The sequence below is a fragment of the Garra rufa genome, chromosome 11 (assembly GCF_049309525.1).
Source record: "Garra rufa chromosome 11, GarRuf1.0, whole genome shotgun sequence".
Classification (NCBI taxonomy): Eukaryota; Metazoa; Chordata; class Actinopteri; order Cypriniformes; family Cyprinidae; genus Garra; species Garra rufa.
Window position 1 is genome coordinate 9,184,948 of NC_133371.1, and position 24,565 is coordinate 9,209,512.

The following is a 24,565-nucleotide window of genomic DNA, read 5'->3' on the forward strand; positions in this document are numbered from 1 at the left end:
TGTTGGTCACTTTGTGTACAGCTGATGCTTATTTTATTTAAAGAACAATGTCTGAAGAAGAAATAATGTTGAAATCAGAATTGTATGTTGTTTCCCTCTATCAAAACAGTTGCATAGAACCTATAACCTTTGAGTCATATTTTATAACCGTATTTTATATTTTATAACCATACAATACAATTCTAATTTCAACATTATTTATTCTTCAGACATTGTTCTTCAAATTAAATAAGTATCAGCTGTACACAAAGTTACCAACATTTGGTTTTCAACCACTGAAAATTAGTAATATTCATCAATCTGGACATGAAGCCTCATTAAGATCCCCATATCTCTAGGAGTGAATAATGTATGGCCTGGAAAATTAGGATTCCACAAGAAAAGTTTATTAAGAACTATAATCTAAAATCATTCTCCAATATATTTAATACTTCTTGAGTTATAGGCACGCAAACTTTGAACAAAGAATATTTATGGCAATCAGACAGGTATGTTCAATGCAGTTGTCTTTACAGACAGAAACAAGATACATCTCTAGTTTGTTCTTCAGACATTTTAAACTGACCCACATTTGTTTTTTGACCATTAAAAATGTGTATTTTAATGATTTACTCCTGGAGCCATATTTAAATTTCAATATCTCTGGAACCGAATCTCATAGGGCATTAAAAATAAAGACCCCAAAAGGAAAGTTTGTTAAGACACAATATCTAAAAGGGCATTAGGATGTCTTTAATACTTCTTGAGTGACAGGCATGCAAACTTTGGAGAAAAACTTGACAAGTAATGTTTCCTCATTTTTGAATGGTCACCATTGGCACATAATGCAACAAAGACTGATAAAGTCAACTGATTTTACTAATAGAGCTAGCAAACTCTGTGTAAAAATAACATTATGATGCTGCCATCTTTCTAAAGTCATTTTTACCCCCCTGTAACTTGACTCTGAATCTAAGGTAAAAAATGTAATTTTGCCTCCCTCTACAAAATAGTGGATTACTCAGTAAATATTAATCAATGGCATTTAATATTTTGGCTTTCATCACTATACATGTCTATGTTTCTTCAGAATAAATATTAGTAAGATCAAACATTTGAGCCAGGGACCTCGGGACCAGGGACCTTGACACGGAACTAGCATACTTTTTTAAAATTAAGTCTTCCCTTCAACGCCATTATATTATTTTTTCAGATTGACTCACGAACGTGCATGAACACGAGAGTCGGGATTAATCGCATGAACCAATCCCAGCCAATCATAACCAGTCATATCTAACCATATCATGATGGAAGCGTTGCCTACACCAAACCCCTCACCAATCCCACCGCATGCTTTATGGGATCTATTAAAACTATTATTTATACACTTTTTAATATATATTGTAATATTGTGTTGTTTTATTTTTGTACTACAAATTTTTCTTTCATTCTCTATCTTGAGGAGACCCTGTCCCTTACCTCCTTGGAGGAAACGCCCCTGATATACAGCTACCAAAACACATTTTTTATTACTTTTTAAAAAACTGCTGAAATCAATTTACTGGTTGCATTCAGTTAATGAACAAATTCAAACTGACAAAACAAAGTAGTGTTACTTAAGACGAATGAAACGCATGGCATTTACAGCTCAGGCGATTGGCTCAAAATGTGCCCAACAAAACTTTGCAAGAGATGCAAAGAATGCGAGCTGCTCTCCAAAGGCGATTTATTGGTCTATTTGAAAGCCGACTTTCACACAGAGATGGTACACGCCAATGGTAGGTTGCTAAGAATGAGTGTGTCCAGACAAAGCTCGTAAGTTCCAGTATGGGTGCCTGTCGGGGTGTGTGTATAACTTTATGAGGGTCCGTGTTGCGTTTCACATGGACCCGCCAGGGCCAAGTCAGGACAGACACGTAGGAGGTCCCTTGCTGCCATTGGTGGACGCCACTGGATACATAAGTCTGACAAAAATGGCGTGGGAAGATGCTAATGGCAGCGGAAAACCTCAAAGGCGACACTGGCCCCGCCCACCTTCCTAAAAACACCAATCAATGTCAAGCAGCCCTGACGCAAACAAACCATTAAAACAACCACTCACACATACACACAAATAAAAATATACATTGGTTAACTGTAAATGCATTCATTTTCACATATTTTTCAGATGCTTTTGCACATGCACGCACACCCCAACATCAGCTCTCCATGAACCCTGTGAGAGAGTCCTGCCAGACGCTAGAGAAGCTAACGACAGACAGACATATCTGTGGTTTACCCTCAAACTCACTCCACACATGCACGCACACACTCACTCAAACCAAATGATATTCTTGGAAACTCCGCATTGTAATAGAATAAGGCCAGTTTTGTGCCACAGTTCTCTCAATTAATCCTTTTAAGAACACCCAAAAACACATTCTTCACACAAACGCCAAACCCAAAACTCTCCTCGCCATGCCAACACACTACAGAAAAACTGCATTTAACTTTGAAGGTGGGTTCACTTCAGTTCACTTGTAACAGCATAAACACTGGAATAAGGTGGGATGGTAATTTACAACAAGCAATTTTGTAATGGGACAAGTAGTTAGCAGCTAACATGGGCATCTTTTCCGGACCGACATCAGTGGTTTAGTAAATCAGCTGTTATTTATGAGTCAAAAAATTAAAGGATTAGTTCACTTCCAAAACAAAAATTTACAGATAATGTACTCACCCCTTTGTCATCCAAGATGTTAATGTCTTTCTTTCTTCAGTTGTAAAGAAATTATGTTTCTTGAGGAAAACATTTTGGTATTTCTTTCCATTTAGTGGACTTCTATGGTGCCCCTGAGTTTGAACTTCCAAAATGCAGTTTAAATGCAGTTTCAAAGGGGTCTAAACGATCCCAGCCGAAGAAGAATGGTCTTATCTAGCGAAACAATCTTTCATTTTTTAAACAAACTGACAATTTGTATACTCGTCTTGTCTCGTCTTTGAGATGTCTCCCATATGGTTTTCTTCTTCAACTTCAAAATTGTCCTAAATTGCCATTTTCTATTTTTGTAAAGAGTGTTTGATCTTCTTTGCAAGTTTACTTTGTAAACACTTTGTCTGTACTTGTGCAGAAAACGAGATGGAGTTTTTCAACATACCCTAACTGGAAAAAAACGCAGACATAGACAAGACAAGCGTTTGAGGTTAAAAAGTATATGAATAGTCAGTCAGTCATTTTTGAATAGTCAAAAATGACAGATCTTTTCGCTAGATAAGACCCTTCTTCCTCGGCTGGGATCATTTAGAGCCCTTTTGAAGCAGCATTTCGGAAGTTCAAACTCGTGGGCACCACTGAAGTCCAGTATATGGAGAGAAATCCTGAAATCTTTTCCTCAAGAAACATTTTTTTATCGACTGAAGAAAGAAAGCTATGAACATCTTGGATGGCGAGGACGTGAATACATTCTCTGTAAATTTTAACCTCTAACAAGCTGAGAAACAGTATTGTTTGAATTAATATTTCTCTGAGATTTGAAATTAGCTGAACTTAGTTCTTTGCTTTCAGTCATTTTATGTTACCTTAATTGTTGTATTTCTAAATGACGTCCTGAAAATGTAATTACTTGCACTTATGCTTTGCATTATGATTTGGGACTAACTCCTAGATGTCTAGCCATGCCTGTGGCAGCTAATGTGAACCAAATTGACTCAGTCATGACATTTTAAACCCATGTTGTGTTTTATAAGCCCAGAAAATCTGGAAATATTTAGTTTCTAAAATCATACATCATACATTTGTGTCATTATCTCTTTTAAAGGGGTAGTCACTCAAAAACATTTACTCACCCTCAAATATAAGTTTCTTCTCTTCTGTTGAACACTAGAGGATCATTTGAAAAATGTTGGGTAGATGTCTACTGAGGAAGTCAATGGCTTTTGGCAGTGTGGAAGAATTTTTCTTTCTCAAAATAAAAGCTCTGAAGAGGTTTTGAAGCCAGTAAGACTTTATTGAACAAGCAACAAAGCCGAGTTATGTTTGCAAAGGCAACTCCTGAACATGTGCTCTGCACTCATATATATACTCCTAAAGCTGTGTACAGTATGCCATATATGTATCATTGTATTTTAGGACCAGGCGGTTTCTGAAGGTTGATCAATAGCTGTCATGTATTTCTAGCTCTTGAACAGGTTCTTTACATGGCTGTGTGTTTTCCAAGGTTTAAATAGTTTACTCACTGCACTCCTCAGCACATACTCTCTACACACACTAGAGGAATACTAGTAAATAATAGTGGAATAGTTTTCTCTTGTAAATAGGCATTATTCTATATATTACATTGAATGAAGGTCAATGAGAATCTTCCACAGCAGCTGTCTGCTTCCCAACATATCTACTTTTGTAAACATCTGCTTTCTTCCATACTATGCAAGTCAATGGCTACACTTTTAAAAATAAAGGTGCTTTGAAAGGTTCTTCACAGCAGTCCCATAGAAGAACCATTTTTGGTTCCACAAAGAACCATTCAGTCAAAGGTTCTTTAAAGGAGTAGTTCACTTTCAGAACAAAAATTTACTCATAACTTACTCACTTGTCATCCAAGATGTTCATGTCTTTTTCTTCAGTCGTAAGGAAATGATGTTTATTGAGTAACTATTTCAGGATTTCTCTTCATATAATGGACTTCTATGGTGCCCCCAAGTTTGAACTTCCAAAATGCAGCTTCAAAGGGCTCTAAACGATCACAGCCGAGGAAGAAGGGTCTTATCTAGCAAAACGATGGGTTATTTTCTAAAAGAAAAAAAATGATATACTGTTTAACCTTAAATGCTCGTCTTGTCTAGCTTGCAAAACACGCATTTGAGACTAAAAAGTATATAAGCTGTAAATGTTTTAAGAACATAATCAATTGTTTCACTTGATAAGACCCTTCTTTCTCAGCTGTGATCGTTTAGAACCCTTTGAAGCTTCATTTAAACTGCATTTTGGAAATTCAAACTCAGGGGCACCATAGAAGTCCATTATATGGAGAGAAATCATGAAATGTTTTCCTCAAAAAACACAAAAAGACATGAACATCTTGGATGACAAGGGGGTGAGTACATGATCTGTAAATTTTTGTTCTGAAAGTGAACTACTCATTTAAAAAAAAACATCTCTTTCTGACCTTTTTATAATCCGAAGAACCTTCTTTCGCCACAAAGAACCGTTTGTGAAACAGAAAGGTTCTTCAGATGTTAAAGTCAATGGCTACTGGAAACTGTTTCTCAACATTTTTCAAAAATATCTTCTTTTGTCTACAATAGAAGAGAAGAAACTCATGCAAGTTTGGAACAACCTGAAGTAAATGATGACAAAAATTTCTTCTCTTGGTGAACTGTCCCTTTAACAAAGACTTATTTTAGAAGTGCGACACATTTTGAGTGAGAGGGAAATGAAATGTAAGTGTTAGCAGAAAATAACGATGACTATGTAGATATGTGGTATCGAAAGAAGAACTTCTTGCAAATAAAATTATTTGGGGTACAAGAATAAATCAGTGTTGACATAATTTGCCATGTGGGCATAATTTCTGCTGTCTCGGTCATTCGAATATGATTATAATTCCTGCTGAGACCAGCTTAGGCTGCCATTCTGATCACCAGCGAAATCTAAAGGGATAGTTCACTAACAAGTGGAAATTCAGTCAACATTTACTCACCAGTACATCATGTTCAGCTCACTGACTCACTGAATGATCCATTCTCAGAGCTTAACATCTCACTGGATGCCATGTTTAACATTTTATACTTCAGCCTGTTCCTCATTTGCAGCTATCATATGACTTTAGAAAACTTGGAAGGTAGCGTGCAAGTCAATCCAATCACTTTTAGGATGGTTTTCAACCTTGAAAGCTTTGGCTGCATGCAAAACAGCCTTTATATTTTCTCTTTTTGTGTTCTGCAGAAAAAAAAAGAAAGTCATATGGGTTTGGAACGACATGAGGGTGAGTAAATTTGTATTTTTTTTCTAGGCGTAGGGTCTTGCAGTTCATCTTGATTTATCCTGATTGTATCCTGAATTTTATATGCAGATCTGGTTCTAGAGCTCAATTTGAGTTTCAGAAACAAAAACACAGAATGCACCAGAACGGTTCCAGATCAGAGAATGAGACCGAGCATCGCCATCAACACAGCGATACCCGTTACCATGGAAACGCCACAAAGAGAGATCCTGCTGGTAGTCATGGTTACCATGCAGCGGGCACTGAGAGTGCTTCAGTGCATTCTGAGAAAAGTGCGTTGGGAAAGAACCGGTGTGCATAAGTCTTTGTGTGCGGAGGGCTCGAGAATTAGATCTCATTTCAGCAAACTGTCAGAAAATCAATCAAGTCCCTTTGTTAATTGCAACATCAGGTCTCTGCGCATCACCAGGGTGGCATTTGTATAACTGTACTGTGTCTGGATGGTTTTTTAGGATCACTATTTGGAAAGTATTGTGCTCGAATCACAGCGAGACCCTCAGCTCTGGACAAATGATGCCTTAATCTGTGGAGCTAAAAGTGTAACAGTAGGTTACACCAGGAAGAACGTTCTGTATTATCCTAGATAGCAATGAAAGAGTGATTTGATGTACGTGTTTGTCTCAAAGCTTTAGAAAACATATCTATTCCACTCACACACTTGCATTGAACCCAGAATATCCTGGATTTAGTACAAGTTAAAGGATTAGTTCACTTGCTTTCTGCAGTCGTAAAGAAATTATGTTTTTGGAGGAAAACATTTCAGGAATTTTCTCCATATAGTGGAGTTCAATGGTGCCCCCGAGTTTAGACGTCAAAAATGCAGATTAAATGCAGCTTCAAAGAGCTCTAAACGATCCCAGCTGAGAAAAATGGGGTCTTACATAGTGAAATGATCTGTCATTTTCTAACAAAAAATAAAAATGTATATACTTTTTAATCTGAAACGCATGGATACTCTGTTTAATCCGGGTCAATACAGTTAGGGTATGTCGAAAATTTGATTACACAGAGTACGCATGCGCATGGCAGTGCTACAAAAGATGAGCATTTGAGGTTTAAAAGTATATAATTTTTCTTTTTTTTTAAATGACAGACCGTTTAGAGCCCTTTGAAGCTGCATTTAAACTGCATTTTGGACGTTCAAACTCGGGGGCACCATAGAAGTCCACTATATGGTAGGGCTGTGCAATTAATCAAAAGTCAGTTTCGATTTTGGCTTCAAATGATTATGAAAATGCACTATTTGAGATAAAATGAATATTGCTCCCGATTTCGCTTTCACTCCTCTATAAAAGCCCAGTTTCACATGCAAATCAGTAAAATCATGTAACGTGACTTGCATAAAATGTGGCGCGCTTGATTTATTCATGTTAAATAATCGTGTTTACAATATTGACCAAAATAATCGTGATTATGATTTTTGCCATAATCAAGCAGCCCTACTATATAGAGAAAATTCCTGAAACATTTTCCTCAAAAAACATAATTTCTTTACGACTGAAGAAAGAAAGACATGAACATCTTGGATGACAACAGGGTGAGTACATTATCTGTACATTTTTGGTCTGTAAGTGAACTAATCCTTTGAGAAAAATCAATTTTGGCCATCATTTTGATTCACAACATTTTTTTTCTTTCAAAAATGCAAAAAGCTTGATAACGGTGATTTACTTACAATGTACTTTAAGAAAAAGGGAGTAATATTTCAGGAATTTTCTTCTTATAGTGGACTTCAATGGTGCCCCCGAGGTTGAACGTCCAAAATGCAGTTTAAATGCAGCTTCAAAGGTCTCTAAACAATCCCAGCTGAGAAAAAAAAGTCTTACATAGCGAAATGATCTGTCATTTTCTAAAAAAAAAAAAAATAATAATTTTTTATCTTATCTCTTAAAAAAATTAACTCCGTGTAATCTGGGTCAATACAGTTAGGGTATGTCGGAAATTCGATTACACAGAGTACGCATGCACATGGCAGTGCAAAAGATGAGCGTTAAAAAGTATTTTTCTTTTTTTTTAAATGACAGATCGTTTAGAGCCCTTTAAAGCTGCATTTAAAGTGCATTTGGACATTCAAACTCAGGGGCACCATTGAAGTCCACTATATGGTAGGGCTGTGCAATTAATCGAAATTCAGTTTCGATTTCGGCTTCAAATGATTATGAAAATAAAATAATTGAGATAAAAAGAATATTGCTCCCGATTTTGCCCTCCTTTGTGTGCTTTCGCTCCTCTATAAAAGCCCAATTTCACATGCAAATCAGTAAAATCATGTAACGTGACTATATAATTGTGATTACAATATTGACCAAAATAATTGTGATTATGATTTTTGCCATAATCGAGCAGCCTTACTATATGGAGAAAATTCCTGAAACGGTTTCTTCAAAAAACAATTTCTTTACGACTGAAGAAAGAAAGACATGAACATCTTGGATGACAACATAGTGAGTACATTATCTGTAAATATTTGTTCTGGAAGTGAACTACTCCTTTAAGAAAAATCAATTTTAGCCATAATTTTGATTTACAACATTTTGTTTCTTTAAAAAAAGCAAAAAGCTGGATAACAGTGATTTACTTACAATGTACTGTAAGTAAAGGGGATCAATCTATAGATGTTAAAATACTTGCCGTTTCAATAGTAACAAAAACAACAACCGTTAAAAAAGGCACTTTACAGCACAAATTATAACAGAAGAATTATGTACTTGCATAATTACATATAGAAAATTTACATTTTTAAATTTTTGTTTTTAAATCCTCCAAAAATTGGCCCCATCAACCTCCTTCCATAGCAAGTGCCTTTGTATAATTGGTTTCTCTCTTGTTTTTACTACTTTTCTGGGCCTTATATGTTGTAGTACTGTTGCTGTCTATGCAAGGTCAGAAAGCTCTTAGATTTAATTAAATATGTGACCCTGGACCACAAAACCAGTCTTAAGTCGCTGGGGTATATTTGTAGCAATAGCCAAAAATACATTGTATGGGTCAAAATTATTGACTTTTCTTTTATGTCAAAAATCATTAGGAAATTAAGTAAAGATCATGTTCCATGAAGATTTTTTGTAAAATTCCTACTGTAAACCTATACAAATGTAATTTTTGATTAGTAATATGCATTGCTGAGAACTTAATTTGGACAACTTTAAAGGTGTTTTTCTCAGTATTTTGATTTTTTGCACCCTTAGATTTCAGATTTTCAAATAGATGTATCTCGGCCAAATATTGTCCTATCCTAACAAACCATACATCAATAGAAAGCTTATTTATTGAGCTTTCATTTGATGTATATATCTCAGTTTTGTAAAATTTAACCTTATGACTGGTTTTGTGGTCCAGGGTCACATATATCCTAATTTGTGTTCCAAAGATGAACGAAGGTCTTATGGGTTTGGAACAACATGAGGGTCAGTATTTAATGACAGAATTTTCCATTTTTGGATGAACTATCCCTTTAAAGAAAAGGCAAAGTTATTTTATGTGATAATCAACATTACACCATTCTGTCAACTCAGCTTAACATTTTATTTTTTTATTTATTTCTATAATAAACATGTAGTTTCACAGTTATTACTGCATGCTGTCTCAGATTCAAGTGAGAACTTGCTCTGTCTTATTTCAAAATGAGTAAAGTGTGAAAGTGCAAGTACGTGAAGGTCTGCTTAAAATCAATGAACCACAAGGGTCTGCTAAAAAACAAATGGATCTTGAGGCTGGTTCTGGCCTGCTGAAATCCAAAAGAGTTGGGTTTCGCTGGGTGGAGTGCTGTAAGAAGACAAAACTCTTTAACTATGATTATATTTTGGCTATTATAAGATGTTAGACCCCATTGTTACTGTACATGAGATCTGATTGTAGTGTTTCATGGTATAATCCCATCAGATTCAAATCTTCATGATGTAATGCTCTTAAGACATCCAGTTGAATACAATAAATCCAGTCTTTTATGAGATTATAAAGAGTACACCCCAGATCCAAAAATCTGAACTGTATGCAAACAGTCTTATAACATATGTGACTGTGGACCACAAAACTAGTCTTGAGTAGCACGGGTATATTTGTCGCAGTAGCCAACAATACATTGTATGGGTCAAAATGATAGATTTTTCTTTTATGTCAAAAATCATTAGGATATTAAATAAAGATCATGTTCCATGAAGATATTTGGTGAATTTCCTACCATAAAAATATCAAAACATATTTTTGATTAGTAATATGCATCGCTAAGAACTTAATTTGGACAACTTTAAAGGCGATTTTCCCAAATATTGTCCTATCGTAACAAACTATACATCAATGGAAAGCTTATTTATTCAGCTTTTAAATTGTGTATAAATTTCAGTTTCTAAAAAAAAATCACCCTTATGACTGGTTTAGTGGTCCAGGGTCACATAATAGCTGTCTATATTATCTTAAAAATACAGGTTCCATATGTGGGTTTTTGCAGGGATGCCACAAAAGATCCATTCAGGGTTCCCCAAAGAATCTTTCAGTGATCAGATCTTAAAATAACCATTTTTCTTGATATGAAGAATATTTTAATTATCTAAACTTATCTAACTTTAACCATGGGAGTTAAAGGTTCTTCATGGAGCCATCAATGCCAATGAAGGACCTTTGTGTATTTTAGTGTAAAGTGCTGTTAAACTGATTTAATGTAACATGCAGCTGCATCTGCAACATCTGAGATTATTGGTCGAAATTATGGCTAACTATCCAACTATCCAATGCTTTTAAGTACATAGTACATGTACAGTAAGAAAGCACAGAAATGACCCCTGTTATGCTTTCAACACTGGGATTTATGATGAAAGTGGTGTCCACGGACATCAGTAAGCATGTTTCTGAAATATGTTGGAAATTTTAATGGCGATAAACTCAAAACAGGGACTTGAATGGATTTAGGTCATGGATCATGGTCTAATAAGGAACAGGCTGGCTCAAAACATGTGAAAAGTCAGTGAAATGCCACAATGACCTTTATTGTTTAGAACTACCAAGCATTCTGTCTAACAAACTTAAGCTTGTTAAATACGGCTCTAATCTACTGGGTCGTTTCAGGAAGGAGAACTTTTCATCTTGTGCACTTTGCACAGAACTGAGGTGGATTAATAAAATCGGGCTGTTGTTACATGGTCTTAAATGGTTTACAGCAGTTTGATACAAACGTTTTGCTACGCATAACAGCGAATTTTGTTGATCAAATCAGTCAAAGCAGCTTTCAAAAGAGTTTACTACGCTATTTAATCAGTGTCGCCCTGCCAAACTCCGTGAGGAAAGATTGTGCAAGTTCATCTGGCAAAGCCCGTCCCGCTCCACATCTGGATAATATTACAAACAGTGGAGACGTGAAGCCCAGTACCCCAGGAGATAAAAATACTTGACGTGAACCTTTCTTTTTTTATTTGAAGGAGATTTACAGGTAACTTCTGGACTTCTAACTGGATCAATCTGAATGCTTGGGAGAAATATTCTGCACAGGAACTGGACGCCAGTGTCGCTTACACCGTAAAAAAAAAAAAAAAAAACAAGATGCACAGCTTGTCAACAGATGTGCTTTACGTGTAAACCCGGTCTGATGTGCCATTCAGATATCATCAGGCATCTTGAACTGTTTTAACTTGACATTCTGACTTAAAAACATAACGCCCATTGTGGCACGATTTGAAGCGATGACCAAAGTTCATTTTACGCTTGCATACTTCAGGATTCTTACATCTTTTTAACCTACTTTCCAAGAACTTTCCATGATTTGTGGATAGGAAATAATCCCTGCAAAAAAAAAAAAGTTTAATTTAGTAGCTTCGGCAAAATGGTAGCTGGTTTCTTGCTGGTCCAAGCTGGTCCAATGCTTTAAAGATCATCTTTAAGATGGCATCCCCAGCTGGTAGCTAGTTTGACCAGTCTAATATTCAGTTAAAAGATAGCGTGGACCAGCCAAAAACCAGCTTAAACTGGATTTCCCTGGTTTCTTCTGAAAAAGAAACAAAAATGTTGGTCTTAGAAGAATTTTAGGCACTTTTCAGTCAATCAGGCTGAAAGACCATCTGAACACCAGCTTGAGAGGCCATACAAACTATTTAAAACTAACAAACCAGCTTTGGATTCTGAACAATGAATCTGTAATTGTCACGACACAGTTTTAAAACCCATTGATATTTCCAGGTCTTCCGTGATCGCGGGAACCCCTGGTGCTTAAAAACAGCGCAAACGCAACGCAAGAACGCGTCCTGTGTGAACGCACCCTCAGCAAGGCCATGAGCACAGCAAGTTCCAGCAAAACAAAGTAGCTCCAGCCATTTCAGAGACTGCAGACAAACACGCCAATGGTGTGAAATGGCCTTGGTTCTGGAACGGCATGATATGGGTTAGAAAGAAACTTCAGCTCTATTTGCTCCTAGGCTCGCAGCTGCAGTCCAGACACTCTGAGCTTCAGCCAGGAGGAGGGATACAAAGTTGAAGAGCCACACAGCGCCAGTGTAGCAGTTTATCAGATAAATGGAGGCTCAGGGAGGTTTGCTGGATGAGGAGCTTGTGTGCCCATTGGCTGGCCTGCACACCGTGTCTCCAAAATGAACGACAGACAACAAAAGCGTTTCTTACAGTAATTAGACGTCCAATCTTACCTGCAATCGCTCCGACGCAGGCTGCCACATTTTAGTAGATGATACGCTCGATTGTCAGGCTGGAAACAGGGACAGTCCAGCTATAACATCTGCTCGCTGTCGGCGCGTTCTCGCTCCTTCTGTCTCCTCAAGCAATCCCGAGGAAAAAAATACAGAGACAGTGAATTCCAACGGTGCGCAAGAACGAAACTCCGCCTGCGAAAACACGCACAGGCTCTTTTCTTTCTTTCTCTCCCCCTTTCTCTGTCCCTCCGTGTCCTCCGCCCCCTCTTCTCGACTGCTGTTGTTCTCAGAGTGACCGGAAGAGGGCGCCACTTAGTGGAGCGCTACAGACGTTAACTGCATTTCAGTCCACAAAAGTTGGCACAATGGGGCGTTTCTAGCCTTTCATGTGTACTGAGGTAAAGTCCCATTACAATCAAAAAGTATGACCGTATTTTGATATAGTTTTGCATATTTATAACCATATAAACGGCTATGAATCGTTGTTTACCCACAGTAGAGTCGTTCACACGAAATAACATATGTGACTGTGGTCCCCCCCCCCCCCCCAGCTAAAACCAGCCTAGGGTCAGCCAACCTGGTTTTAGCGGGGTTTTGGCCACTTTTTCCAGCCTTACTAGGCTGGTTTTAGCTGGTCAGGCTGGCTAAAACCAGCTACTTCCAGCATCCCTGGTGAAAAACAAATAAATAAATAAATAAATAAAAACAGCTAAAACCAGCATAGGCTGGTTGGCTGGTTTTAGCTGGTCAACCAGCCTGGTTTTAGAGGGGTTTTGGCCACTTTCCAACTACTTTAGACCAGCTAAAACCAACTACTTCCAGCTTAAACCAGCAAAGACCAGCCAACTAGCCTAGGCTGGTTTTAGCTGTTTTTTTCAGCAGGGATATTAAAGTTTTTTTATATAATTGTAAACATTTATATCAAAACAAATTTCACAATTTCCCTGATGTCCCCAGGCCTGTCTGATAAATACAACACTTAATATTTTTTATATTTTGTATTATTTCTGTAATATACATCTTCAAGTATTAAATTCATAAATAATAACATAATAATAATAATAATAATAATAATAATAATAATAATAATAATAATAATAATAACAAATGTTTTAGCAAAATATTGTCCACCCTGTTATATTCGATTACTGGCCCTTTAAATGAAAGTTGGAAAAAGAAAATTACATCATATCAAACAGCTAACATCATTTAATTGGAAGGAAAATAACTGGGGAAGGCCTGTGCTTTTGTTAATTGTCTGTTTTTTTTACTTATTTTGTCTTTCCAATCTGATGTGGTCAGCTTCAACTTGTCCACACTGTTAAGGGAAATATGAAAAAAGTAAACTGAAATGATTATTTGTAAAAGTAGCATTAAAAAATGTGTTAGCAAGTAGTGTAATGGCTGATTTTAGGTCAAAATGTTGAATAAGTAGTGTGAAGTACTTTAAACTTTATTTATACTTTTTACATGTGACCAAAGACCACAAAACCAGTCATAAGAAATTGAGATTTATACATCAAGCTGAAAGCTAAATAAATAAGCTTTCCACTGATGTATGGTTAGGATAGGACAATATTTGTCTGAGATACAACTATTTAAAAATCTGGAATCTGAGGGTGCAAACAAAATCTAAATATTGAGAAAATCACCTTTAAAGTTGTCGAAATTAAGTTTTGATATATTTACAGTATGTACAAAATATCTTCAAGGAACATGATCTTTACTTAATATCCTAATGATTTTTGGCATAAAAGAAAAATGTATAATTTTGACCCATACAATGTATTTTTGACTATTGCTACAAATATACCCGTGCTACTTAAGACTGGTTTGTAATCCAGAGTCACATATGGTATGTTTTACATAGTGTTTCCACCACAACCAAGTTTAAAATTAGTATTGTAATTAGCTGTATGTCACTCAAAGAATATCCACACATTTAATTGTTGTTGATTTGTCCCTAACAGGGTAGACATTTTTGGTCCTCCTTTTCATTGAATTTAGTCCACAATTGCTTAAATTTATATACCCAAGGTTGACAAAATTATTTTTCAAATGTTTTACATCTCTCAATCATAATTACACAAGAATTGATAAAAAAAAGTTTCATTTTTTAAGTGTTACAGTGGCCAAAAGGCACTAAATACAAGGAATGACCTAAAGTGTTACTAAAAAATGGTCTAAAGAGCGCCCCTGGACAATGATTGCTTGTAATAATAATAAAAAAAATATTTACATATCTATATTTCTTACTTAATTTCTTTGTAAAAAATTGGTATCTTCCACAGTATTTAACATATACCGTAGGCTATTTAATAGCTTAACAGCAAGACAATTATGAAATAGCAACAATGGAAAAGCCCTGTGGAACTTAATACTAAATATACAACCATTTTTAAACAAATTTTATAAAATACAATTTTCCAGAATTTGCAAGCAGTTAAACCACATCAGCTTTACGCCTGTAAAGAAATTATTCAAATATATTTAAAATGTTTTCATTTAATTCACATTTAAAAAAAAAGGGAATAAAAGTGTACTTTTCAGTTGAATTTATTTCATGCGAGTGAACATTTTATACGATTTTTAAAAAGCACAATATTATAGTAGTTAAACTTGTATATGTGTTTTTGTCTGTTAATCCCATAACTGTTCATGTATTGTACACTACAGGATTTCACATTTTCTGTTTGTAGCAGAACAATGGCATTCTACTTTATTCTGAACCAGTAACTGCTTATAATAGAATGAGAGGTCAAATAAACACTTGAGGGGGTCAAAAGGGCCCTTAGTCTACCTCTGAGGTCAAAGCCATCAAAAGTGTGTCCTTTCTTCCCTGCGGTGTGGAGACTTCTGAGTGACCAGAGCGTCATCATCGAACGCCATTCTTGCAGATGTTTACTTTCCGAACATCTGGAGCCCACACAAGGTCAGTGAAGGGTCTAGGACATCGTTTGAACTCCATATAAGGGCACGGCCAGCTGGGGGACATTCCATGCGCAGACAGTCAAAGGCATTCCGACTGTGGAAAACACATCCTCTCTCTTACCGTCTGCATCTGAGCATGCGTTTCTCATCTTGAGACATGAGACACGATTGCAACACTGAATGCTTTTACAAATGTCAAGTTTGCTTTGTGCGCTACAGAGAAAGTGGATATGAGTTTGGACTGTTTGGAGAGATAAAGTGTGTTTGTGTGTGTATGAGACTTACCATCTGTTCTTTGGTTTAAAGAAAACAAGTCTGATCCGTGCGCCATCTTCCAAAACGTCTTGTTCCCTGTGATATGGAGTTACAAGTAGTGCTCCCTTATCTAACATTTACTAATCACTTAGATTTCATTACTAGTAACATCCATTAGGGTTTGCATTTTTAACATTATTGTATCTTTTATTACATGTTAAACATTGAAGCATTAAAACAGGCTTTAGGCTTTCACTTTAACTTTTATTAATACATCATTCCACAGATATAACCAAATGGGTGTTATCTTTATTTAACAAAAACAGTGCTTGGGTTAGAAGCTTCCCTTTAGTACTGATCCTAGACCCGTTTATAACAGCCACAGCCTTAATATGTTCATTCACCTAAAGATAAAACGTAAAGGTATAGTTCACCCAAAAATGAAAATTCAATGTTTATCTGCTTACCCCCAGGCCATCCAAGATGTAGGTGACTTGTTTCTTCAGTAGAACACAAACAAAGATTTTTAACTCAAACCGTTGCAGTCTGTCAGTCATATAATGGCAGTCAATGTGACCTACAACTTTGAGAGTCAAAAAACATACACCAGATTAAACCCTGCGGCTCGTGACGATACATTCAGGTCTTAACACACGAAACAATCGGTCTGTGCAAGAAACTGAAAAATATTTATATTATTTTTTACCTCTGATCCACATCAATGTCCAACTGTCCTGAGTGCGTTCACAACAGCCGGTGCAGACGAAGATCAAGCCACCATAACTTCAGTCGATTAGGCTCAAAAGTTGGGAGTAAATATAATCTTTTAGTTTTTAATTGGTTGCAACAATCAGGATAAGCTCAAGTAATTACCCTTTTGAGCAGCCGTTGTACCCACAATGTCACTGTGTAAACAATGACTGATGTATACACACGACAGATCGCTTCCGCGCATTGACTGCCCCATTGACTGCATTATATGGCTGACAGACTGCAACAGTTTTGAGTTAAAAATCTTCATTTGAGTTCTACCGAAGAAACAAAGTCACCTACATCTTGGATGCCCTGGGGGTAAACAGATAAACATACAATTTACAGCATACTATCCCTTTAAGTCTTTACTCACCATCCCTCATGCTGTTCATTTGTTCTGCAGAAAACTAAAACAGGACATTTGGAAAATGTCCGAGCCGTGATCTACCTTGGTCAAGCTCCAAAATAGACAAAACACAGTAAAACTGCCAAAAAGTCTCTCAAATAGCTCCAAAATCTCATTCACCCTTTTGTTCAATTCAAAATAATAACAGTGAGATCAGCCTTAAAGGATTAGTTCACTTCTAGAACAAAAACGTACAGATACTGTACTCACCTCCTTGTCATCCAAGATGTTCATGTTTTCCTTTCTTCAGTCGTAAAGAAATTATGTTTTTTCAAGAAAACATTTCAGGATTTCTCTCCATATAATGGATATGTATGGTGCCCCCAAGTTTGAACTTCCAAAATGCAGTTTTAACGCAGCTTCAATAGGCTCTAAACGATCCCAGCCGAGGAAGAAGGAGGTTATCCAGTAAAACGATCAGTTATTTTCTAAACAAATTGACAATTTATATACTTTTTAACCTCAAATGCCCGTCTCATCTCTGCGATGCGCATGTGTAGTTTGTGTAACCCGGGTCAATACAGTTAGGGTATGTCGAAAAACTCCCATCTCGTTTTTCGTCTTCAACTTCAAAATCATCCTACAATGCTGTTTTACCTTTTTATGTTCACTTTGTAAACACTGGGTCGGTATTGACCCAATCGCAGAGACGAGACAAGATGAGCATTTGAGGTTAAAAAGTATAGAAATGGTCCATTTGTTTAGAAAATAGATTAGTATAGTTTTCCTAGATAAGACCCTTTTTCCTCGGCTGGGATCGTTTAGAGCCCTTTAAAGCTGTTCAAGTTCAAACTTGGGGCACCATTGAAGTCCATTATATGGAGAGAAATTCTAAAATGTTTTCCTCAAAAAACATAATTTCTTTAGGACTGACAAAAGAAAGACATGAACATCTTGGATGACAAGGGGTTGAGTACATTATCTGTAAATTTTTGTTCTGGAAGTGAACTGATCTTTTAGAAATCTAAAACATGGTACGATGCTTCTTGAGGCACAATGTTTCAATATAATTACAAACATGAGTGAAATTTGAAAGAGATTTGAAAGACTTACGGTGCTTTTTCCCAGTACTTTAATTGCATGAAAAAGAGCAGCTTAGACATTCTGCAAAACATCTCCTTTTGTGTTCTACAGAAGAAGAAAAAAAAGTTTTGGAACAACATGAGGTAATTTCATGTTTACCTCAACTCAGCCATTAAAAGGCATCAAAACTGGTCTCAGATCAGCTACAGTGGGCAACTTCAACCTGTCTATACTAAGCAAGAGGATAACCATAGGAGTACAATGTGTATAAGTAGAAGCAGATATGAAAGATAAGAGAAAGCGAGATGGGTAATGGAAAGAATGAAAACATCCTATGAGTACCACTCCAGCCAGATGCAAATGAAGAGAAAGAGAGCTGGAACCCGATGCAGGAACACCAGAAGCGCGTGGCAGAAATACACCGGTCTTAACCAGACTCCAGGACCTGGCAGAGACACTTCACTTGTTCCAATACTCTGACAATGAGCTCACTAATGTCTCAGTAGATACTAATGGGGAACGTAATCTTTTTCTTGGATTCTATTTTTAAGTCTGTTTCAATGCCAATAAACATTTTGTGTGGATTAAAAGTTTCAAAGTTTCCTACTTTTCCACATTATTTTTCCCTACGACTTCCATTACACATTTACATTTTAGCTCTTGATTTTTCCTTGTCACGCATTAAGTTTAAATTCACAATATTACACCAGTTGTGCTAAACACCCTGACAACGTGTGAGCGCATGTGGTCAAAACCCAACTGGCATGCTTTAAGTTTTACCCCTTACTTCAGTTTCACTTTGCACATAAACACCTTTAATGGTGTTCAGGCAGTTTATTAAACATACGTATGCCCACTTTGACGCTGAGACCAAAGATGTAACCATTTTTTTTTTTGTGTTTCAGATTCCGAGCAAATTCTTGAGAGTAATTAGCGTTTTACTGTACTCATTGGGTCTCATGTATTTTCTATTTTGTTTAAGGTTGTTCTGAGATATACTATATTGCCAAAAGTATTGGGACACCCCCTTCTAATGAACAGGTTTGACTAATTTAGTCATTTTCATGAGTACAAATCGTAATGTTTAAGCATATAATGATATTCTGGGGGATTGTGTGCTTCTAATTTTACAGTTTTGTCAGGACCCTCTTCAATTCTAAAATAACAATGCCTTTGTATATAAGGCAAGGTTCAAAAACTTGAAGGAACAACTTGAGTGGTCTGCAGCAAAGCAGATCTTGAGCCAAAAACTCATCACCAAACACCAATGACTCGTACAGTGGGACACCCCTTCTTTAGAACAGAAAAAGGCACTTCCAAAACTGTGGCAACAAAGATGGAAATAATTCAGGTATTCATGAATTGTATTTCCATCTCTGCTGCAATCGTTTTGGAAGTGTCAAAAATGACTGCCCGTATGTACAAGTCATTGGTGTTTGGTGATGAACTTTTTTGCATTTAAAGTCACTCCAGAGATGTTCAGCAGCTTTCTGCAGACCGGGTCAAGTTCTTCCACACTGACTAAATCAATCTTTCCTTTAAAACCTTGCCTTATACACAGAGGCATTGTCATGTTAGAATAGAAAAGGGTCCTGTCAAAGCTGTTTCTATTAAATTAGCCAAAGAATACAATCCCCTAGAATATCATTATATGCTTAAACATTAGGATTTGTACTCATGGAAATTACTACAAGAGTCAAACCTGTTCATTAGAACGGGGTGTTCCAATACTTTTGGCAATATAGTGTACAAGATTTTGCAGGTCAACTTTTTTTTTTTTTTTACAATTTTCCATTATCAAGAGCTAAGTGAAAAAGCTGTGAATTTGCATTACCAACTTGAACACAAGTGAAATCTGCTAGACAAACTGCCGATCGCACAGATTCCTCTTGAAATGACGAGTTTGCCTGCAAATTTTCGCCGAGTGACAGTAAATGTAACGGCATCTTATGGAGCTTTGCAGGTGTACTGGAACAGAGAAGTCTTTTCAAGTTACGTTCCATAAAACACTATGAAATATAGATCAGGAGGCCTATTTTATCACTTAGTGAAAGGACACCACCAAATATTACTTTTATACGCACTTTGTTGTGCTGCCTTCACATGGACAGTGGTATCTTAAGACTTTGCTAACACCAAGTTTATGACACAAAAGAGACCACAATGAACAAGAAGAAATAAACAGCAAACAACAATGTACATAAGGTTACAGAGTAATGCCGAACCACTGATCCTATCCATGCACCAGTAAGGCAACCTACATCGTCTTATCTTGTAATTCTTCTGTATAAAGTTACAGTTTAACTGTACTATGAGCTCTATTACTCCTAATTCTACAGCTTTTGCTTGGATTGCTGCTATCATATTTGTAATCAGTGTCTAGAGGGTGGAAGGGTTAACTTAAAAGCCCCTCCCTCACACACATTTTGCAATGTAGCTTGTTATCTGTCTACTTACATTCCACGAAACATTTGCGTCTGCAAATGAAGCACATTTGTTTGGGACTATTCCATGAACTAATTCTGTGCAGCACTCCTAGTGCCTGATATGATTTCAAAGCTTCATGATTTACAATGATAAAATATATCAATTTCAAAAGTTTTTTAAGGTTTGATTTATATTTTAAACCTATTCTCTGGAAATAAATACTGAACGGAGTGGCTCATCTTAAAGGCTGGAACAGTGGCTGTGTGTATGCGGTGTGTGTGTGTGTGTGTGTTTGTGTGCGGATGTATTGCCTCACAAATCTTTAGTTTTAATGAGTGCGACTAGAGGCTTGTCATCAGGGCTGTAATCTTCATAACTGATGGGAGTCGCATCATACATTGCTGGTCTGGATTTCTTCCCAAACCTGAAACGCACAGAAAGAAATAGGGTTAAAATGGTTATCAACGACGTTGTCGCAAAAAAATTGTTCACAAATATTTTTGTTTGTTGAATAGTCGTTTGATCTCATGCAACTAATGGCCTGCAATGATGTGGTTTGACCGCTGTGGCGCTATAGCACAAGTCTGTAATTTAGCCCTCTCTCACTTATGAGAAGTGCAAACAAGTCTAAGTGTTGGTTTCAGTTAAATTTATAACTGTATTTTCTGCTATAAAGCAGCTTTGTATGCATACAAATATGTATAGAACAAGGGCGTTTCCTCTGAGGAGGCAAGGGAGGCAATGTCTCCTCAAATTTTGAATGGGAAAACAAAATAGAACAAAAATAAAACAACACCAGTATTTTTTTTTTTAAAAAGTAAAAGTAAAACTGTCCAACAGCAACACCAGCATGTAAAGTTACAGCGGAAGTATACATCTCTCTTGCCTCCCCTAAGCCCACTGAGTTTTAAAGGGATAGTTCACCCAAAAAAATCTATCATTGGTTACTTACCTTCATGTTGTTTCAAAATTCATCTTCGGAACACAAATTAAGATATTTTTGATGAAATCTGAGAGCTTTCTGACCCTGCATAGACAGCAAGGGTCCTACCATGATCAAGGCACAGAATGGTACCAAGAACATTGACAAAATCTTCCATGTGATATCAGTGTTCAACCGTAATTTTATGAAACTACGAGAATACTTTTTATTGGCAAAAAAACTAAAATAATTACTTTATTCAACTATTCTATGTCTTCTGCCATTATCGGGAGTAGCTGTTCTTGGTATCTTTCTGGATCTTGAATGTGGTAGGATGACAGCATTTTCATTTTTGGGTGAACTATCCCTTTAACAGAACCCCTAAAGCGTGCGGTGAGTTTTGTGGGGGGTAATTGAGAATAAATGGGGGAAAGTCACGTGAGAGGAGGCAATGCTTCCATCGCAATATGATTGTATGTGACTGGTTATGATCGTCTGTGACTGGATCATGTGATAAATCCCGCCTCTGTCCGTTCACATTCTGCATTCGTGAATCAGTCTGAATGAACAATATAACGATGTTAATGGGAAGACTAATAAAAAAGTAAGTAAACAACTCACACACTTAAATATAACCAATTTGTTAGGTCAAAATAAGACTTAAAATGGCATTAAAATATGATTTGTGGGAAATCATTTTTAGTGAGTAATCAGATTGGTGAAATTAAAAGTAAATCTCAGCATCTGTGACCAATACCAATAGTTAAAAGTTAACAATAGCTTAACATAAGTTCAAAAATAAAATATATTGTTTAAAGGGGTCCTATTATGCTGTTTCACTTTTTGAATTTTAGTGTGTGGTGCGTATGTTTGGGCATTAAAAAACATCTACAAAGTTACAAATCTCCACTCCAAAGGGAGATATTTAGTAAAAGCCTCCTTTAGCGATCCAATGTGATTTTTGAAGAAAAATATTCATATTTAAAATGTAAAATCCACTTTAATCTAGCTTGCGCAGTTGTACACGGAACTTGCTGCTTTGGGAAGGGGCGTGGCAGGACTGAAACGTTGTCTAAGCTGTTTGCCAATTGCAACGTAGTGGGACTGCTAACCAATCACAATACATTTCGTTTTTCGAAGGTGGGCCTTCATCAAACCCGGAACTAATCAAGCCATTTGTACCAGGCTGGGGAAAAAAAGTGTTGAGAACAAGTTCTAGTGCAAAACAAAATAAAGACTTTGTAAAAGAGCATAATAGGACTCCTTTAATAAAGAAAATCTGCCTGGGACATGAATTTACATTTGATTAAAAAAAAATCAGGTTATCTATTAAAACCTACGGAATAATCTGTGAAATAACTGACAATTAGTTAATTAATCGTTGGAGTAATTGTTAATCACTTATCAAAATAATAGTTCTTTCATGACAACGCTCGAAAAAGTTTAGCATGGACTTTCATTGTTTGGCAATCTGGGATTTCGGTATGGAGTTAAAGGGGAGGATTATAACTTATTTTGGTAGTATTATATCACATTGTAAGTGTATATTAGCTCCGTTTATTGTTTTCTCATGGCATCTGATAGAGCGTTTGGACACAGAAGCTGTGATGGGTGACGTCAGACTTAACAAGTGAATACAGGTGGAGCTGGGGAAGGTGGAGGCTTTAAGAGGAACTTTAAAAATGTGCTGCGAATTGCTGAAGGTTATGCTACCTTCCATTTAAATGTAAAGCTGCAAGCTCATTGGTTGCATACGCAACATGAACCAATCAGCTTGTGCCAAGTCGTATAACTCTGTGATATCATCAGTTACGTTAACAACCCCTCAGCCTGCACCATCTAGAGTTTCATGGCAAAACTAGGCATTTTGTTGTAGCCCTACAAAGTCTCATTTTCTCATTCATTAAGTTGTACTGTAAAAAGCAGCATGAACATTCTTTAAAATATCTTCTTTTGTGTTCCACAGTTGAAAACATTACAAAAAAACAACAACAATATATTACCTTGCGTGGCGAATGGAGGCGATAGCATTGCTAAAATCGCTGTCAATACTGCGGCAGTTGTAAAACTCCTGGTAGGCGTGACGGGACGAACCCTGGTACTCGATACGGCTGATGCGACAGATGCCAACGATGAGGATGATGAGCATCAAGACGAAAGCCACACACAGAGCGCCGATGATTATGTACAGAGAGTGACGTGGCATGGTCAGCGAGTCGACCGGCTGAGCCATCTTCCACTGCAGATCTGAGAAAGAAAATGAAAAGAGAGAAAAGAAACTGTGATTGGGTGTTATCCTAAAAAATGACTTTTGTTATAAAGTTACTAGGGTGTTCTGGATAGTTGCTAGGGGGTTTTGGCTGAAAAATTTAGTTTCTTATGTTTACAACAGCAGTCTAGCAGGCACAAGCCAAGTGTCAGCTATCAAGGACATATGCCTCCCATAAAAAAGGTGGGGTTTCCTGAGAATCTCTGAATGGTGAGTTATTTGAGTCACAACGCTCCGCCTCCTCACACGTCACAGTCGTCCTGTCTCTCCCTGGTGCCATAATGATGTGAGCTGGCGGAGCGTGATGAGTTTCACAGGAAGCTAATGGTGCAGAGTCACAGCTGCCATAAAAAGCAGGAGCACGTCACTCCTCAGGGGAACCGCTCTCTACCCCTGTGCATACATAAGGCTGTCCTTGAGGCCTAAGTTGTCACGGAAAAATTACTGAATGGTCGCAAGCAGAGCAAGAACACCACATCCCCAAGTTGCTGCCCCCATGGACAAATCCTATTTGTGTTGTTCTATATAAAATAATTATAAATCATTCCCAATGCATTTCTCTTTACCCCTTGCAATAACTGTGTACTGGGTGTAGGTCAGAAGATCCGAGCAAACTCACGGATCTCACAGCTTCCACCGACCCAGCCAGGAGGGCAGTGACAGGTGTAGCCGTTTGATTGGTCGATGCAGGTGCCGCCATGATGACAGGGGTTACTCTCACACTCGTTGACGTCAACCTCACAGTTCTCACCTACAACAAGACAAAAAAGATGCATATGTTGCTGTATTCATGTAAAACATTATAAGATCAGGTTGAAAATCAAACATATTTTGCATGTGTGAAAATGTCTAAATGGTATGATCAAATAGAGGTGGTAACTGAAATAGACAGTCAAGTTGAACGCAATGCATTGTGGGATAATATATTAAGTCAGGGATTTTCAAACTGGGGTTAAGTGAAAAAAAATTACAGAAAAAACAGTAAAAAAG

The 24,565-nt window shown here is 36.9% G+C and overlaps 2 protein-coding genes across 2 annotated transcripts in view; both read right to left on the minus strand.

Moving 5' to 3' along the window:
* Positions 1-12,832, minus strand: part of pid1 (phosphotyrosine interaction domain containing 1) — a 40,102-nt gene extending 27,270 nt beyond the window's left edge. The window contains exon 1 of the mRNA XM_073850688.1: positions 12,587-12,832. Coding sequence (XP_073706789.1) covers positions 12,587-12,616 — 30 coding nt within the window. The 5' untranslated portion in view covers positions 12,617-12,832. The remainder of the gene's footprint in view (positions 1-12,586) is intronic.
* A 3,157-nt stretch (positions 12,833-15,989) lies between these two features.
* dner (delta/notch-like EGF repeat containing) overlaps positions 15,990-24,565 on the minus strand; it is a 43,794-nt gene continuing 35,218 nt past the window's right edge. Inside the window, exons 8-10 of the mRNA XM_073851111.1 lie at positions 24,195-24,326; positions 23,310-23,553; positions 15,990-20,808 (exon numbers count right to left, since the gene is read on the minus strand). Coding sequence (XP_073707212.1) covers positions 20,697-20,808; positions 23,310-23,553; positions 24,195-24,326 — 488 coding nt within the window. The 3' untranslated portion in view covers positions 15,990-20,696. The remainder of the gene's footprint in view (positions 20,809-23,309; positions 23,554-24,194; positions 24,327-24,565) is intronic.